At 46.9% G+C, this 17164-nt stretch overlaps 4 protein-coding genes across 7 annotated transcripts in view; all 4 read right to left on the bottom strand.

Moving 5' to 3' along the window:
• HOXB4 (homeobox B4) overlaps positions 1-17164 on the bottom strand; it is a 32904-nt gene that overhangs the window by 13240 nt on the left and 2500 nt on the right. Inside the window, exon 1 of one of the 2 annotated variants that reach the window (XM_090125253.1) lies at positions 2672-2757. The exons of the other annotated variant lie outside the window; for it this stretch is intronic. The gene's annotated coding sequence lies outside the window, so the exon portion shown is untranslated. Of the gene's footprint in view, positions 1-2671; positions 2758-17164 lie in introns of those variants that run through there. 2 annotated transcript variants of the gene reach the window in all.
• HOXB3 (homeobox B3) overlaps positions 1-17164 on the bottom strand; it is a 60976-nt gene that overhangs the window by 41386 nt on the left and 2426 nt on the right. The gene's annotated exons all lie outside the window — the stretch shown is intronic.
• HOXB5 (homeobox B5) lies at positions 4318-8286 on the bottom strand. The gene is made up of 2 exons (XM_031600788.2): positions 6299-8286; positions 4318-5224 (listed from the first exon to the last, which is right to left on the bottom strand). The coding sequence occupies exons 1-2, from the start codon at positions 6843-6845 to the stop codon at positions 4977-4979; spliced, it is 795 nt and encodes a 264-aa protein (XP_031456648.1). The 5' UTR covers positions 6846-8286; the 3' UTR covers positions 4318-4976.
• HOXB6 (homeobox B6) lies at positions 9733-13498 on the bottom strand. The gene is made up of 3 exons (XM_090125256.1): positions 13004-13498; positions 11783-12369; positions 9733-10370 (listed from the first exon to the last, which is right to left on the bottom strand). The coding sequence occupies exons 2-3, from the start codon at positions 12189-12191 to the stop codon at positions 10111-10113; spliced, it is 669 nt and encodes a 222-aa protein (XP_089981382.1). The 5' UTR covers positions 12192-12369; positions 13004-13498; the 3' UTR covers positions 9733-10110.

Genomic DNA, 17164 nt, shown 5'->3' with positions numbered 1-17164 from the left:
AACCCAGCTTGTTAAAAAGAAAAACAACAACAGAACAAAACTAACGAGAAATCGTGGTACAACAATTCAGGTAGAAAGTGAACAACAGAGCGTGGGGTTTCAAGTGAGAGATAGATGGGAAGGAGACTGGGGTGATATTGTTGTGCCAGCAACAAACACAGCCTCAGTGCTGCTCCTTTGCTGTGACAGATCCATTGCCACCCCCGTGCTAAAATAAAGGGATGGCAAAGGATTGCTGCTAGCATTACCTGTTGTGGCCCACACAGGCATCTCCTTGCTGCAATATCTTGTAGCTAAGCAGCATTTCAGACTCCTTTTGCTCAGGCTCAGTCTTTTATCAAGGGGAAAACCTTGATACAACAAGCTGCTCACACCAAATGACTAGAAATGGTGGTGCTTGAGATCAAAACCTCATCCCTTGCTTCATCAGACTGGATTTCGAAGGGAAGTTTGCTTGTGCCCCTATAAGAGATGAATACGTTTGGGTGGGATGCGACTTAATGCAGATGAGGGATGAGGGAGAGGTGGATGGATGGACAGACACACGGATACGTGAATGTTGGCATCGTGTTGGTGGGTACATACATGCGCTGATGGTACGCTTACATTTCCAGATATATATTTAGGAGGAGGGATGTCACTTTTCTTGCCTAAATCACCATCACCAGAATCAGCCCAAATCCTTCCTAGTCGCCAGTACAGATCAGAAGGGTTAAGAACGACCAGGCCCATCACTGCTCTAACCCCAGGACGATTCACACCTCTCACCACAACCCCACACCTCCGAGCACCTCTCACACCGCGGAGACAAAATGTAGCCCATCCAGTCTGCGCGGTTAAATTCGCATTTAAAGTCAATCCCATTGAAATGCCTTTAGGATCCCATTAAAAAACAACAACAACAACAACAACAAAACACCTTTGTCATCAACTGAAAAGCAGGGCTGCAGCTCGCGCGGAGTTTAAGAGGCTGCTCAGAATAAAACCAATGTGTCGAAGCAGAAAGGTTCCCTTTCCCTTCCTTGAATTTGCAGCTTTTGCATTTGTGTTTACACGTTTGAGAACGGAGGCATCGGCCACCCCCCGACTGGCCCTGGGTAACAAGCAGGGAGTTCAAATGATGATCGCAAAGATATTAGGAGACACATGGAGCAGGACAGGAAAAACAGCCCAAGGAAGGAAAAGCAATCTCCAAAGTGTGCAAAAGGGGGGACATTCTGCTTTGTGTAAAAGAGACGGACATGTGTCCACCAAATGTTGTCTTACCGTGAAAATCCCCACTAAGGAGGAAAAAAAAATAAGCTGGTGGCTGCTCCAAATTCTGGAACTCCCCCCCCCCTCTCCAACTCAATACCTCCGCTTTGAACTTTTTTTTTTTCCTTCTCCTTCTCCTTCTTCTTCTTTTTTTTAAAGGAACGAGGAGGTGGGGATGGACGTGAGTTGGTTCAGGTGCTGCCCAAACGTCCCCTCACCTCTCCCACAGATGTTCCCCTTGAAAATCACCCCCAGCTTTCCTGCTCTCCTCTCAATCTGCGCGGCCGCGGAGCTCCGGGGGCCACCTGAGCGTCCCCACCCGCGGAGCTGAGGGCAGCCCTGTGCCTCCTCCACCCAACCCCGAGCTGTGGCAGCCTCTGCTCCCCTGCCCTTCCACGTTAACTTGTTTATTATTCCAAAGGGGAAAAGAAAAAGCCCTGCTGCCTGTCTTTTTCCAGAACGGTGTCACTCTGAGAGGCAGAGAGAGCAGCAAAGCTGTGACATATAGGTGGGTTCCGTAACGCTCGCAGGGTTTGTTATGCAAACTGCAGCCCCTCTGATTATTTTTCTGTAGCACTTCGAGCCAGGCTGGAGACATAACAGCAGTCATTCAGTGTCTCCATATGGTAGAAAAGAACTACGGAAATGTACGTTCTTATTACTAGAGGGGGGGAGGGGGGGGGGGGGGAGAGAGAAAGAAAAAGAAAGCAACCCAAAGAGGAAAAAAGAAAAAAAAGAAATAAAGGAAAATTCGGATGGGAGAGGGGAGGAATTAAACCGATCCCGGCAAAGGCCGAAAGAAAAAAAAAAAAAAAAAAAGTAAAAGTGAGCAAATTTCCTCGGTAAGCAGGTGAAAAGAATGACAACACAAACGTGGTCACAACCTGAAGAGCACAGACGTAACACAGCTCATTGAAATGCAAAGGCATGGACCTGCTCGGTGGCTATTTGCAGCATTACAAAACACACCAAAGCACGGCCAACAAACGAGCAGGATCCTCTTTCTTTCTTTCTTTCTTTCTTTCTTTCTTTCTTTCTTTCTTTCTTTCTTTCTTTCTTTCTTAATAAGTTGAAGGACGAAAACAAACTTGGTCTGAAATGCACGCATCCCCCGGCAAAGATAGGATGGAGCTTTCCCTGCAATCATAATGAATCTTTACAGATTTTCTATTCCTCCCCATTCCACAAAGTTTCCTGGCGGGCCTCGAAGCTGTGATGGAAATCTAATGCAATTCCAGCTCTCGGGAGGATAAGAATTAGGACCTTCAAAAAAGTGAGAAATTAAGCTTTGAAAGAGAGACAGACCCTCTTTCCTCCCCTCTCAGCCTTTTTTTTTTTTTTTTCCTCCTTTTTCTTTTTCTTTTCCATATAAACCCTTTAAAACAGTTCGAGCAGATAATATTTCAGAAGAACTTACTTTCAGGACTGCAGTCTATTGGCTCTCTGGACTGAAAACTGGACCCGCAAAACATGTTGCCTGCAATTGCAGCGTTTATCTCATCTGGAAAAGTGCTCACCCATTGCTGCCCCTTACAAGCCAAACCAAGCAGTTAAAGTGTCACTTAACATTCTAGAGAATGTGAAATATATTGTACATTGTCAACTCCCCAAAACCATAAAACTAACTTTATGGACCTCACGTGACTTTTGAGAGCCAGTGAGGGGTATCTGTCTGAGGTCTGGGCGATTTTTACGATCTAACTTCTAGATAAAACCCTATCCATTTGACATCTAAATGTCATACCCACTTTTGGTATAGTTTGCTATTGGTAAAAAAAAAAAAAAAAAATACCAAGGGAAGGCGAGCAAATGGTTTGGGATCTGACAGTCCACTTCACATCCCTCTCAAAATCACTTAAGAAGTACCTAAACAGTGGGAGATTAAGTTTGGTAAGTTTTAAGATCCAACTTTACTTGCTGCGAACAAAAAGCCGGAGTTGTGCTGGAGGGCTGGCAGTGGCTTTTTGCCAATGAGAGAGACTCGAAAGTGGAGTGCCTAACGCCTGGTTAGATTCCCTAGGTAGCAGAATGGTAACATTTGCCATCTTTGAGGCTGGTTGGATTTGGCTGAGGCCGAAATGAGTCGTCGGAGCGAGCGTTCGGTAGTCGGAGAGTTGCGATCTGTGATTTACATGCGGAGGCAGAGATGGGATGCGAGCTCAGCACCACCGAGAGATGGGAGAGATTACAGCTCAGGGCAGAGATATTCTGTAGAGATGTTCGTGTAGATCCGTAGATCCATTTTCTGTGTATGCTAAATATACAAACACACGGAGACGTTGATTCCATAGAGCGCAGTTTGACGTGTCTACCGATAGAAATACCACTCGCTTTTAGGATTTCTTTGTGTTTATCTAGATCTGACCGTTCCTGAAACGCACGTATATCGTCTGATGGGGGCGAGGGGGGGGGATTTATACCGCGTCGTTGTAACTTCAAGTACTTTCCAGCAGTTTGTTTGCTATGTTGGACTGGGAGGGAGGGGGAGAGGGGGGGGGAAATGCGTTGATTTTTGGGGATGCGGTTGAGAAATGGGACAAAGCAGCGTTTATTGTCGGCGGTGCGGGGTGTGTGGGTGAGTTTAGGAGCTCCGGAGGAACTCAGGGCCCTCCCGGGAGCTGCTGCCGGTGCGGCTCAGGCCGGCGGATTGCGGGAGCAATGCGGGAAAGGAGCGGAGCCTTTGCGAGTAGGAGAAACGTTTATTTGACTTCAAGGAAAGCTACAAACAAATACAAAAAAAGCGTATAGGCAAAGTACTACCAGGCAGCTAGACATGACAGATGCCTTTTTTTTTTTTTTTTTTCTTCCTTTTTCTTTTTACACGTAACATTGCATTCACTCTGCCCACTACAAACCGTCTATGAGTCACATCAGGAATATTCCTAGTATTTACAAACATTAGAGCACTCTATCCGATTTTATACATTTTTTTTTTTTTTGAATAGTGAAGTTTACCCACGTCTAAGAGCACATCTCAGAAATCAGCCTGGGACGGGAAATCCGGGCCTGAAGTTTGAACTAAAACACAGACTGGACAATTTTAAGACAGAAAGATACATGAGATTTTTCTTTTTTTTTTTTTTCCTTTTTCCCCCTTTTTAAATTTTTTTTTCATCTTTTTTCCCCCTTTTTTTCTCCCTTCTTTTTTTCCCCTCTTTTTTTTTTTAATTTTTTTGTACTTTTTTTTTGTTTGTTTATTATTATTCTTACTGCGACTGTAGTGCAGGAACCCCCGATTTTAGCTCAGGCAGAGAAGAACTCACCCCCAAAGCAGTAAACTCAGGAAGGGGAAAAAAAGCAACAAATAAACAAACAACCGTTATCTGTTACCATCTCATAAATAAGTTATAACATTTATAAGGCTCACATAAAACATGCTGGCTTTCCAGAAAGCATCAAGATAGCACGGACACGTACATTTATAAGAACAACGAGAGCATGGGGAGCATCTGCAAATAAAATTTAATAATAATTAAAAAAAAAAAATTAATAGGAAAAAAAAAAAATTGAATGAACCGAAGATTAAAAAAAAAAGAAAACCACGACATGAACTCAGTCCTGGGACAACGGTACCATACGAGTCGGTTTCGAATAGCAACAACATGCTGAAAAGAAGGTGCCTCACTGTACAGTACTCCAAAACTAAGATCTGCTGCGCTTTATTTATTTACGGCTTTATTTAATGTTTCCTCTTCTTTCCTCGATATTCCTTCCTTTATAATTTATGGCTGAAAGGCGCTGCCCGCAGAGGCTAAGCTCATGCTTTTCAGTTTATTATCCTTCTTCCATTTCATCCTCCTGTTTTGGAACCAGATTTTGATCTGCCTCTCGGAGAGGCACAGAGCGTGAGCGATCTCTATTCTCCTCCTGCGGGTGAGATATCTATTGAAGTGGAATTCCTTTTCCAACTCCAGGGTCTGGTAGCGAGTGTAAGCTGTCCTCGCCCTCTTCCCGTCTGGTCCAGTCATGTCTGAATAACACGGACAACAACGGGATTTTTTCAATTTCGCTTCAATTCTTTCGACCAGGATTTTCTTTCTTTTTAATTATTACGGCTCTACGTATATTTAACACCGAGGGATAAGATTCACCTTCCTCGGGCAATTAGGAACGCTGCTTATTCCCAATATAGCAGCTTCCCCACCTCTCCCCCCGGTTTCCTTCTCTTTCCCGCACATCCCCCCCCCCCCCCCCCCGACACGTGGAAATCCCCCCACCTTTGGCCCCTCCAAAAGCGACACCCGAGAACTCAATATTCATAATTTAACCGAAGAACCGAGATCCTGAAATCGCCCTTTTTCACCCTCGCCTGTTGTTGGGTTTTTTTGTGTGTGTGTGTGTCTGTGTGTTTGTGCTTGCTTTGCTGGGTCATCTGCATTAATGCTGCTTTCTTTTTCTCCAGGAGGGGAAAAAAAAAAAAAAAAAGCGAGTTTGGGGGGTGGGTGGGGTGTTGTGGGGGGGGGGGGGGGACACGACGACTCACTGTTTTCTGTATTTCTTTGCAATTTGGGTTTTATCAAGAGCAGAATGTCAAAAGTACACCCAGCAGAAGAAGAGAAGGAAAGGACGGAGAGATCCATCTGTGCATATAATGCCATTTTAATGGTCAATTCTTTCCTTTCTTCTGCCCCCCACCCCACCCCCCCCCCACCCCAAAGGAACACCCCCTTCCCTCAATTTTTAAATTACCTTCTCCCACCATAGACATATCGCTACTAGCCTGAAATAAGCGCACGTTTCGCTGCCGGAATAGCGAAACTAAAAGAAATTCTCCCCCCTCCAGGCGCCAGAGGCAGCTTTAAGGCAGTGATCAGAGCAAGAAATGCAAAAAGCCATAAATAGCTGCGATTCTGATCAAAGAGCCAGCACCGAATAAAGGGAAGGAGAGAGAATTAAAAAAAAAAATGGGGGGGGTGGGGGTGGGGGGGGAGGGTGTGGGAAAGGAAAAGGGGGGGATTTAAAAAAAAAAAAAAAAAAAAAAAAAGAGGGGTTGTGCGAAAATAAACAACAACAACGACAACGACCGAAAAAGAAGTAGCTGTACCATGGCTAATGTGAAGTTTCCTCATCCAAGGGAATATCTGAGGTGCCTGCCCTTCTGTTGCTGCCGTGGAGGTTGCGATGGGCTCTGCCTGCGCTCGGGGGATGCTGCTGCTTATTGGAGTGCCCTCGTCGGCTCCCGAGGACGCGCTGGTCTCGTCTAGTTCTGTGAAATTTGTGTTGGTGCTGGCAGAAGTAGCTTGGTCGGAGGGGGACGGGGCGGGCTTGCCTCCATGGCTCTCGCTGTTGGAGCAGGGAAGGGAGTCGGGAGAAGATAAGGAGCAGCTAGACGCCTGTCTAAACCTGCTCTCCTGAGCTGGAGAAGGGAAACCGCGGGAGCTCTCCCCCACAGCCCCAAAGTGACTAGAGGAGGCTGAGCGGTTGATGCTAAGGTCCATCCCATTGTAGTTGTAGCCATAAGAGCTGGAATGCATGGTGCTTGAATCTCTGTAAGAACCGTTCATGGAACTGCTGGTCCCATAATTTAGTAACTGATAGTCGGGGCCATTTGGGTAGCGCCCTGAGAACGAGTTTACAAAGTAAGAGCTCATTTGGGTTATTTTGGAGGGCTTGATTTGTGGCTCGTGGTCGTTATAACCCTGTGCTTGACGATTTATGATGTATTAATGAATTATAGCAATGCACTGTACTTCGTTTTTGCTATGTATGCGGCCAAATATGGGGGGAGGGTGGGGGTGCGTTTGGGAATCACGTGCTTTTGTTGACCAGTCGTAAATTCTCACTGATGACCTCAAGAGGTAATTCATGCTCTATGGTTACAAATAATGACGAGCGAGGAGTCGTTAGGCCCAAGTCGGTGCGCGGCGCCCCGAGGCCCCGGGCGCGCCGGCGCGCCGCCACCGCCACCTTGGACTGGCGCGCCACCTGCCGGCCGCGCAGCGGTATTGCAGCCCGGCCCCGACTCGCACCCCGACCCCAACTCGGTGTCCCCTCTCCCCTTTTTCTCCCCTTCTTTGCAAAATCCAAAGAGAGGTGTTTGGGGAGGTGTTTGAATGGGAGAGGGGGGGTCCAAGCTTTGCTTGAGGTTCCACGTGGCTCCTCACGGCTGGTTGGGTTTTTGAGCCAACGCGCTGTTTCTCGCTGTTAATTTTGTTGTAGGATTGGAGTTTTGGAGGTGTTGTGTTGAATTCCTTATGGGTTTCTTCTGCTTTTGGGGGTGAAGGGACAGTGCGTGGTCGCGGGTGCTTATTTCCGTGAGAAAATGAGAGTTTTGTGCACGACGAGTCGGGCGGTCGCACCTCCATCGAAGGGGAAAAGAAGAGGGAAAACGAGGGGAAAAGAAAAGCAAAAAGAGGCAAAGTCCGGCCGGTGGGAACGGTGACAGCCTTGCTTTTGGGATATTCTTGTTCCCGAGCATTTCCCGTCCTCCTCGCACACAGCATTGTGTTACGTTGTTCCTTTCCATGTGCAAACCTGCAAGGAATATTGGGGAGCAAAAGCACTCAGAAATGGCTAAAAGCGATGGGAAAGAGCTGTGCTAAGCGTTACTTTCCTTTTTCTTGTCATTTTCTCTCTTCTTTCTTTCCTTTCTTTCCTTTTTTTCTTTCTTTTTTTTTTTCCTTCTTTCCTTCTTTCTTTCCTTCTTTCTTTCCTTCTTTCTTCTTTCCTTCTTTCCTTTTTCCTTCTTTCCTTCTTCCCCCCCCCCCCCCTTCCCAAAGCAGTTTAGGAATTTCATATGCTTGTCTGCAACTCATTGGAAATTATGCGCCATATTGAAAGTGACATATAATTATAATAATTACGGGCAATGAAAAGCGTGGCAATAATAGTAAATGTCCTACAGCTGTGAAGCTTCTGCATGAATTGATTTTAAAAGTGACTGACATTAAAGCAGCTCGTGGCACGGGGGAATGCGTTCGTACATAGGTATTCCTATGGCAGTGGGGAATGGGAATGGGGTGATCCTATTGCATTGCTTTCAGCCCCCCCCCCCCTCCCCCCATACACACACAACCCCGTGAAGCTCTAGAAAATCATCTCCGGGTTCGGCAGCTCTGTTTGTTCCCTTCCTAATCCAAAATCTCTTCAGAACAAAAAAAAAAAACAGAACCGGGGGGGGGGAGAGGGAGCAGGGAGGGGGGGGGGGGGGAGAAAAAGAAAAAAAGAAAAAAAAAAAAGCGTTTTGTTTTGTTTCACACCGAAACCCATCAAAATTTGCCATTTGAACGTCAAGGATTCATCTTCGGAACGGAGCAGAAATATTTCCCCGTCCCATCCCGAGCGCACTCAGACCCCCAGAAGGGGCCTTCGGAATCTCTTTCAAAATAAAAGAAATCTCCTGTGTTAAAAGAGCTCGTTAGACTGAGTTTAGATCGCTTCTTTCCTGTTTATCTCTTCCTTCCTTTCCCCCTTTCTTGTTGTCCCCCCTTTAAATGAACGCTGTATTCCTGCAGCCGAAAAGCTGCTCGTTTCACGGGGAAAATTCCCCTGAAATCTGGACTTTTTTTTGCCATACGCTTCACTTTGATTTGGGGATATGAAGGAAAGGAGCAGATGTTTGAAAGATGCTAGGCAAATGTTAGGTATATTTGGTGGATAAATGAGAGCATATTTTTGCCCGTATCCTTGATTTATTATGTATATGGAGAGGATTTCGTCATAACTCTTTGTACTATAACAATAAAAAAGAGCCCTAGTAAAGCAGAATGTCAGCGAGGAAATACTATTGGTGAAAGGTCCTCCATTTCAGATTAGACAAAAAGAGGGAAAAGCAGATTTATCTCTCGGCTGTAACTTCCGTATGCTTGGAGCTGCTCGTCCTTGCAGATTAGAAGGCAGTGCCATAAAGAGAGAAGCAAAGCTCTCTTCATAACTCTGCGCTCCTTCAGCACGGCGAGTTGCCCTGGAGAAGGGAAAGATAACAATACTGACAGTGGTGAGATCGAAGACTTTGTTTTTATTAGAGAATTCCATGTTCATACCTAAGACAAACTCCAAACACAACACGTACAAAAAAATTAATAAAATAGAACTTCTTCTTCTATTTTTTTTTTTTTTTCCCCTGTTGCTTTTGTATCCCTATAGGTAGTACTCGTTCTTTCAGTAGGTTTTTCTTTAAAAAAAAAAAAGGAAAAAAAAAAAAGATAAACTAATTACAAGACCTCAGGGCTTGATTAATTTACCAAAGGAAGGGGGGGGGGGGAGGGGAGGGCGGGGAAAGATGGAAAAAAAAAAAAAAAAAACAACAAAAACAACCCCAAAACCCAACCAAAAAGCCCCTATGTAAACCGTGCAGGAAACATTTCTTTACAAAATTAAGACAATAAACACCCCGCATGACATATATTGCAGCACTTCCATTAAATACAGAGTTAGCAGAATACTAACAATGACACCAAGGGTAGAAACACGGGTAGGAGTCCTTTTTTTTTTTTTTTTTTTTGTCTTTTTTTTTCCCCCCCCTCCTTTCCCTTTCACTTTTTCCCTTTCTCCCTTCTCTCTCTCTCTTTACCTTTTATTATTATTATTATTTTATTCCATAGGGGATGGGGGTGGGGGTGGATGGGGAGGGAAGTCTAGGAAGAAAAAAAAACGCAACTAGAAGCCTGATTTTTGTTGTTGTTGTGGACACGACAGATATTGGGAACACGAGTCCATAGCGTTGGTAGCCCAAACTTTTTGTTGTTGTTGCTGTCGCCGTCTCCGCAGAGCTCTTGTCCCACCAATGTGCGCGTTTTCCCTTCCTCGCAGCCAGCCCACACCACCCTCATCCTCCTGGCTTCTCACACTCACTCCCTTCTCTCCTTTCTTTCTTTTTTCTTTTTTTTCTTTTTTTTTTTTTTCCAACTCTCCCATTCACTCCGCCGTTTTCTCCTCCTCTTCCTCCGCGCTCAGCTGCGAGGAGCTGAGCAGTTTGTTCTCTTTTTTCCACTTCATCCGACGGTTCTGGAACCAGATTTTAATCTGCCTTTCCGTCAGACAAAGCGAATGGGCGATCTCGATCCGTCGGCGCCGGGTCAGGTAGCGATTGAAGTGAAATTCCTTTTCCAGCTCTAAGGTTTGGTAACGGGTGTACGTTTGACGGCCTCTGCGGCCGCTGGGCCCGAAGGAAGAACCTGTGACAGCCGCAAAATAATAATAAATAATAACAATAAATAAGAAAATAATAGAATGAAAAAAAAAAAATAGAAAAAAAAAAAAGCGGGGGGAGCAAAGGGAAAAAAAAAAAACAAAACCGATGTGAGGTGAAGGTTTCGAACACCTCGACCATCCCCCCCCCCCCCCCCCCGCTTCCCCCCTCCTCCTCCTCCGCTCCCCGCGTTTGTGTGCGCAGAACTGGGCGCCTGTTCGATGCTCCGCTGGGTTCAGCACGGCCTCCGCGGAGCTGCGCGGAGCTGCGCGGAGTTACGCGGAGCTCCCGAACGCGGATATTCCGCGCGGGGCTGCGACGGGATCGGGGTCAGAGCTGAGCTGAGTGGAGGGGAGAAATCTATCTCAGTCCGCGATGAAAAATCGCAAGGTGTTTTCTCTCTCTCTCCCTCTCTCTTTTCACCCCCCCCCCACCCCACACACACACACACCCCCGACCCCCCCCCCCCTGCGCCCCCCGCCGCTGTTTTCCACCCTACCGGCAGCTGTAATGGAGCTGAGCATTTAAGCAATAATGAAGTGAATCGATCTGCCCAAACTCTGCATTAAAGAGGACACAACACTTTATGTCCCTGCGCTAATGGACATCAATTCGGAACTTTAAAAGGCAACAAATGCGTCTAAACACGGGGATGAGGGTGGTGAGCCTCTATTATTTTTCTTCCCCCCCCCCCCTCCCTCAAGCCCCCTCCCCCCAAGCCCACCCCCCCTTTTCTTTTTTTTTTCTTTCCCTTCTCCTGATTGAGGAAACAGCACTTAAAGAAGTCATATATCACCAAGGGGAAAAAAAAAAAAATTCTCCCCGGGCGGACTTTTCATTATGTGTAAGTTTCATTAAAAATGTAAGCTCTCCCTCCTTTCAAATATTTAAACACTTCTATATTATTTAACTACCACTCGGCTACAGGGGGGTGCGTGAGGGTGCGGGTCCGTGCGGGTGCAGAGTCCTCCAGCTCTGAACTGGGGGAAATCTGTCCGTCCGTCCGGGGAAAGACAGAGATAAATCGCTGGAAATGCGTGACAAGCAAATAGGAATGTGAAATTTAAAAAAAAAAAAAAAAAATAGGGGGGGAGAAAGGGAAGGGGGGGGGGACACACAGAAATGCTGTAAGTGGAGATTAAATACGGAGCGAAGTTGTTTGCTGCTGTTCTATTGGGGGCGAGAGGAGCAGAGCCTCACGGCGTGAAGTTTTGGTGCGTGTCAGGAGAACTTGGAGCCTCTCACGTTGCCTAAGTTCCCCGCTGGAAGTTTGGGCTCTAAAGTGAACCTTATTCCTACTTCCCTCGCTCTCTCTCTCGCTCTCTCACTCTGGCGGTAACAAATAAGAAAGGGGGGGAGGAGATTGATGTATTTATTTCTGTAAAAGAGTAAACTCACTATTGCAAGAGTTCATCCGCTGCATCCAGGGGTAAACCGGGGCGGAACACTTTTGCTCCTCGCTCTCTCCGAATACAGTTTTGCTCTGAGCGCAGTCCGACTTGCGCGGCTCGGGGGCGAAGGGGACCTCGTCCAGGTTGGGGGGGGGGCACGCAGGGTCCTTCTCCCTGAAAAACCCTCCGGCCCCATAATCACAGGCGGAGCTGCGGCTGTAGGCTCCGTTGCTTTGCTGGTAGTAGGGAGATGAGGCATAGCCCTTCTCCTGGACTCCCGTGGCTCCATAGGTGCTTGGATAGTGCCTCAAAGGATCCGCATAGCCCGAGGGATATAACGGGATCTGTCCCAGGAAGGGCTCCTGCCCCGCCGCCAGACTCACCGGGAAGGTCGAGTTGACAAAATAAGAACTCATTGGAAGGAGCCTGCCGTCCTTTCCCGGCTTTATGATTTGTTGTGTTTTATAGTCCAAGTGGTTTAGCTATTAGTAGTATATCGGAGATTGGGTTTTAGCTGAAGGGAGATGGCGTGGTGCCAGCGAGGGACACAAGGAAATACAACCATCTGATCATGGGCTGACCAATAGCAGGCGCCTGAGGTTGCAAAATAGCACCCATGAGGAGCTGAGATTGCACCAGGGACCCCAAGAACAAACCATCCACCCCCTTTTCCCTCCCTTTTAAACAGCAGAAATGCACCCCCTTAACCAAATATATAATATCTGCGGAAAGAAGCGTTCCCGGCGCGCTCAGAGCTTCAGAAATAAATAAACCGCCCCCCCTCCCCCCTCATCCCCCCCCTCTTTCCTCCAACCCCCCCCCCCCCCTCCACTTCAGCACCGGGGAGTGAGAGCCGGTGTGTGCGGATGACGGTGTGCACGCGGGTGTATTCACACACATAACGCATAGAAATACCTGGTGTGTGTGTGTGGGGGGGGAGATAGATGGTGGGGGGGGGGAGAGAGAAGGGGGGGGGGAAAGTTAATTGTTTGCATTCGGAAAACTTTAACCCCTGTTGCCCGCGAGCCGTCCGAAAATAGCCGAGCTCTTTTCTGCCGTGAAAGGAAAAGGGGGGGGGGGGGGAACAAAAAATAAAGAGGAAAAGTTTGGCTTTCGGGTGGGTGAAGTTTGCAGGGAGCAAATCCCGCCGCTTTGATTAACTCAGATTTCCGATAAGGGAGCGAATAAATGCTGACAGCTTCTTGCGGTCCGTTCTTTAGCTCATTACCATAGATTTGCATCCTCTGTTAAAGAAAGCTGCGCTCCGTTCACCCAAACCTTCGCTTCTCGCGTTTTGTGTCTTTTTCGTTTCTTTTCCTGCTAAAGCCGCATCTTGGGGGAGATGAATGGAAAATCGAAGTATTTCCTTTATCCTTTGCAAAATCCCGATCTGCTCCCGGTCCCGTACCGCATTGTGCCCTCTTGCGTTTTTTTGTTAATACCAAATCCACGCCCGACCTTTTATGGCCAAAAAGGAGCTCTGAGTTACTCTCAGAAGCGGAGTTTATCGATCGTCACCGATCGGAATTGTTTTACGAGAGGAAAGCGGTGGTGCGGAGGGGTTCTGCCTCGGAGACCCCGCGGTTCTCAGCTCCCCGCTGCAAAACACCTCTTTTTTTTTTTTTTTTGTCAACATCAAACGCTGGAAGCCCCTGAAAGCCACACTTTGCTCTTGGGGGTCGCCTCTTTCATTTATGGCTGCATTCATCCCTTTATTCTCCCCCCCCCCCCCCCTCCTCCTCCAACCCCCCTCCCGGATTTGGTCGCACGGGGATGCGCTCCGCAATACCTGGTCCGTCCCCCCCACCCCCCCAACCTCGGTTTGCTTCCTCTTATCAAACGTGAAAAGCCAGAGAGACCTTACAGAAAAAAAAAAAAAAAAAGATAATAACGATAAGAACAACAATAATGAAATCCAGAAGTGCCACTGATCGTTCGCATCGTATGAAGGACTTCTTTCCCCATCCGAATTTGTAACCATCTGTCTGTCGGTTCCTTACACGCGGTTGAAATGACACACGTTATCATACGCACTCCTCTGTGCCTGGATCTGCGGCCGTGTGTGCTCCAGATCTAGAATTACATACATTACAAGCTCACTGTACAGCTGCCAACTCGGCTCTCTCTGACGGAGCTTTAAGTATCTACGAAAGTCGTATCTTATTACGAGCTAATTTATTTTAAACATCGTATTTACAGGAGCGAAGCCAAGATTGTTTCATGCCATGGCTGCGATGAACACTTCGGCTGAAACGTAATCCTTATAATTCAAGGAAATAACATGCAAGGGAAGTAGTTTTCCATCCTCCACCCCCCTCTCTGACTGATATCTCTTATATTTGTTCTTGCAGAGTTTCCCTCGGTGCGTGGCGTGGACCCAAACTTACGTAGATCGGCTTTATTGGTATGCGAGAAAAACAAATACGGGATTGAAAGGGATGGAGAAGAAAGAGGAGAAAAAAAAGCATCGGATGAGAGCCTGAAGTTCACAGCTTTGCAGGAGCGGCTCATACGTTTGATTAGAGTTACGCAATATTGATAGCGCTACCAAAACAGCGACTGTCTGCCACCATCGGCTCCGCATGCAAATTCTGGGCTAAGAAATGGGATGTCCTGATAATTCAGCGCGTGAGTAAACCTGCCCAAATGTTTGTTAGAATATTTGCTCTCAGTTCTCACGGTTGCTTTGCGAATAAATGCCTCGAAATAGTTTGGACACCCCTTCGTCTCCCTCCCCCTTCGTCCCCCTCCCTCCCCCCCCCCCTTCGGATTTACCGTACTAAAATACTGCTCAGGTTGTGCACGTACGGCTAAAGAAGGTTTTTAGGACGGTTTATATGTCCACGTTATATAAGAAAACAAAATGCGTTGCAACTGGCCGCTTGCTAATCGCTTATTGCTGATATTTTAGATGCCCTATAGACGAAATGAATACATCTTGCTTCTTAAGAGAAGGGCGAAGCTTCTCTTGACCCCCCAGACGGTGATTTGGGGAGAGAAAGGAGAAGAGAGGACTTGATTTCCAAACTGAAATATATATATATATATATACACATATATCCTAAACCAAAAAGAGTGTCACAGTATTCATCTTCCGAAGGGTCCGGCCCGAGGAATAATTGGTTTGCCACCTAAAATGCATGCGAACACGAGAGGGGACCTTGCACTATGCTGTATCTTAGAGAACCGTACCTTCAGCACGGAGTTGGTTTCTATTCCCATGTAAATGGCTTTGCCAAAATAAAGGGCTGAATAAATAAATGAATGGACGGTGGCTTATGGGCATGGCCGCTTCGCAGACACTCTCCTGCCTTTCCCGATATAAATCTGAGACCGATTTCGCGAATTCTCTTTTCTTTGGCCGCCTCCAGCGCCAGCCAAGCCGGGAGGGACACAGACAGAGAGCATAAAGGACTCAGCAGCAAGCTCGTACAGTAGCCCATAAGTTAGGTCTCCCTCTGACAGTGCCCATTGGCATATCTTTATTCAGCCTTTGGCCTCGTCTCCTTAAAAACAGGCTCAGAGAAGGGGCAATAAAGAGGGAAAGTCGCAGGAGACGCCAGAAGGTGGTAGAGAGCGTTTCACTGAGCGCTGGGAACCCGTCTTTGCTCTCTGACTGACATCACTCAGCTGGCAGGGCATCAATAAAGATAAAGGGACGGATTTACAGTACGCACAATCACGGCTATCTGCCCAGGAAGGTCCAACTTTTCTGTTGCTTCTCTTTTCTGGCCAGCAAACGTCATCCCCACAAAGCAGAGGGAGGCAGATAGATGAGGGGATTAAAACAACACCCAAATATTTCGAAATGCAAACAGAACAGAGCATTTCTTGTGCCAGAGCTAAACCGGCTGAGAACTTGGTGGAAAGTTCAGTGCAGTTGGTTCCAATAAAAAATGAAACTCTTTTTTTTTCATGTGGAGCTGGAATTCCCGATCCTTCTGAAGTGAGAACACAGCGGGGGTTTCCCTACCCAGGGACTTATTGCAGCCATAAAGTCAAGCAAACACCACGAAAACACTTGAAAAAAACCCTTGTTCCTGGAGTCAGACATAGAAAGCAGTTGGCAGCAGAGCAGCCTCTCTGTAATGCTCAGCCACAGCCAAATTACATCGGGGGGAAACCCGACAGAAGTCCTCTGTGCTCCGCTGTTGCCGTGTTTAAAACAATGAGCCCTGAAGGTGTAAAAAAATATATATATATTCCATCTCCCAGCGCATAACCGCCTAAAACTGAATTCCCAGCAATTTAAGTTTAATTTACCTGACTTCCCGTGCAGTGCGTAATAACCTTGTTAATGGGATCTTTGAAAAGAAGCAATAATAATCTACCATTGTTCCATTAAAGAGTGAGGCTAATTATTAACAACAACAACAAAAAAAGGGGGGGTGGGGGGGGGAGGAAAGGGGAGAAAAGGGGGGAGGACGTTGGGTTGGTCGCATCGCACCCGGGCCAATGCAAACCCTGAGAGAGAGGGAAGGGTGGAAGGAATATCGGTGAGCAGATGAAGGGAAAAACCGACGCGTATCGTGCGGTGCGTAAAGGCGAGTGCTGCGGGGTGTTGGGAATTACAGCATGGAACGGTTTAATAGCGGCTGTTGCGGGTCAAAAGAGAGAGAAACTTTCCACCATCACCATCACCACCACCCCCTCCATTTTTTTTTTTTTTAATTTTTTTAATTATTTTTTTTAGCATAGGCACCGATCATCTCACTTTCTTAGAGAAAATGTCACCAGTCCAGACGTAAACAGTTGCCAGGAAACTGCGTGGTAGAAGGAGAAAACGAGAGGGAGAAAGAGAGAGAGAGGGAGGGAGGGAGAGAGAAACCTTTTAAAATAACAGGCTCGCATTGTCCCTTCAAAGCCAGCAGTAACTTAAAAGTGATTCGTCGTCTGCCTTTACTCTCTGCTCCTTCCCCAGCAACCACCTCCATTCTGTGTACACGACTTGACATATCTTTTCCAGACCCCACCGAAATGACCACTGGAAGCAATAAATAAATAAAAGCCCCTCTGCCTTTTATGATTAGCTGAAATCCCACCTCGCCTGCGCCTCGTACGTCATTACTGGAGCTCAATTTCACAAGATCTCCCCTCGTGCTCCTGCCCTGCAAACAACCGGCTATCTTTCGTCTGCCGCCTGTGTATACAGATAGATAGATGCGAGCTTTTACGTGTATATATAATTATATGTATGCATTGATGATAAATCTCCTCACGCATGGCGAGGAACAGACACACGGTTGTACACAAGCAGCGGTCACACATCGAAATAGGCACAGCTCAACACACGGACACACGGGGGGGGTGCACGTAGATCTTATTGCAGGCGATCTATTTACGTATATACATCCATCCCATATATTTACATCCAGACGCACGCAGCTAG

This window comes from Phasianus colchicus, chromosome 26 (assembly GCF_987193195.1).
Source record: "Phasianus colchicus chromosome 26, bPhaCol1.hap1.1, whole genome shotgun sequence".
Taxonomy (NCBI): domain Eukaryota; kingdom Metazoa; phylum Chordata; class Aves; order Galliformes; family Phasianidae; genus Phasianus; species Phasianus colchicus.
This window is presented reverse-complemented; position numbering and strand designations above follow the sequence as displayed.

What these genes read in the sequence shown, in the direction of transcription:
- HOXB5 (XM_031600788.2), bottom strand. Translation starts at nt 6,845, where the DNA reads ATGAGCTCTTACTTTGTAAACTCGTTCTCAGGGCGCTACCCAAATGGC. An exon ending in GAAACTTCACATTAGCCATG is followed by an intron (nt 5,225 to 6,298) that starts GTACAGCTACTT and finishes CGTGTTATTCAG; the next exon opens with ACATGACTGGACCAGACGGG.
- HOXB6 (XM_090125256.1), bottom strand. Translation starts at nt 12,191, where the DNA reads ATGAGTTCTTATTTTGTCAACTCGACCTTCCCGGTGAGTCTGGCGGCG. An exon ending in GCGGATGAACTCTTGCAATA is followed by an intron (nt 10,371 to 11,782) that starts GTGAGTTTACTC and finishes CGGCTGTCACAG; the next exon opens with GTTCTTCCTTCGGGCCCAGC.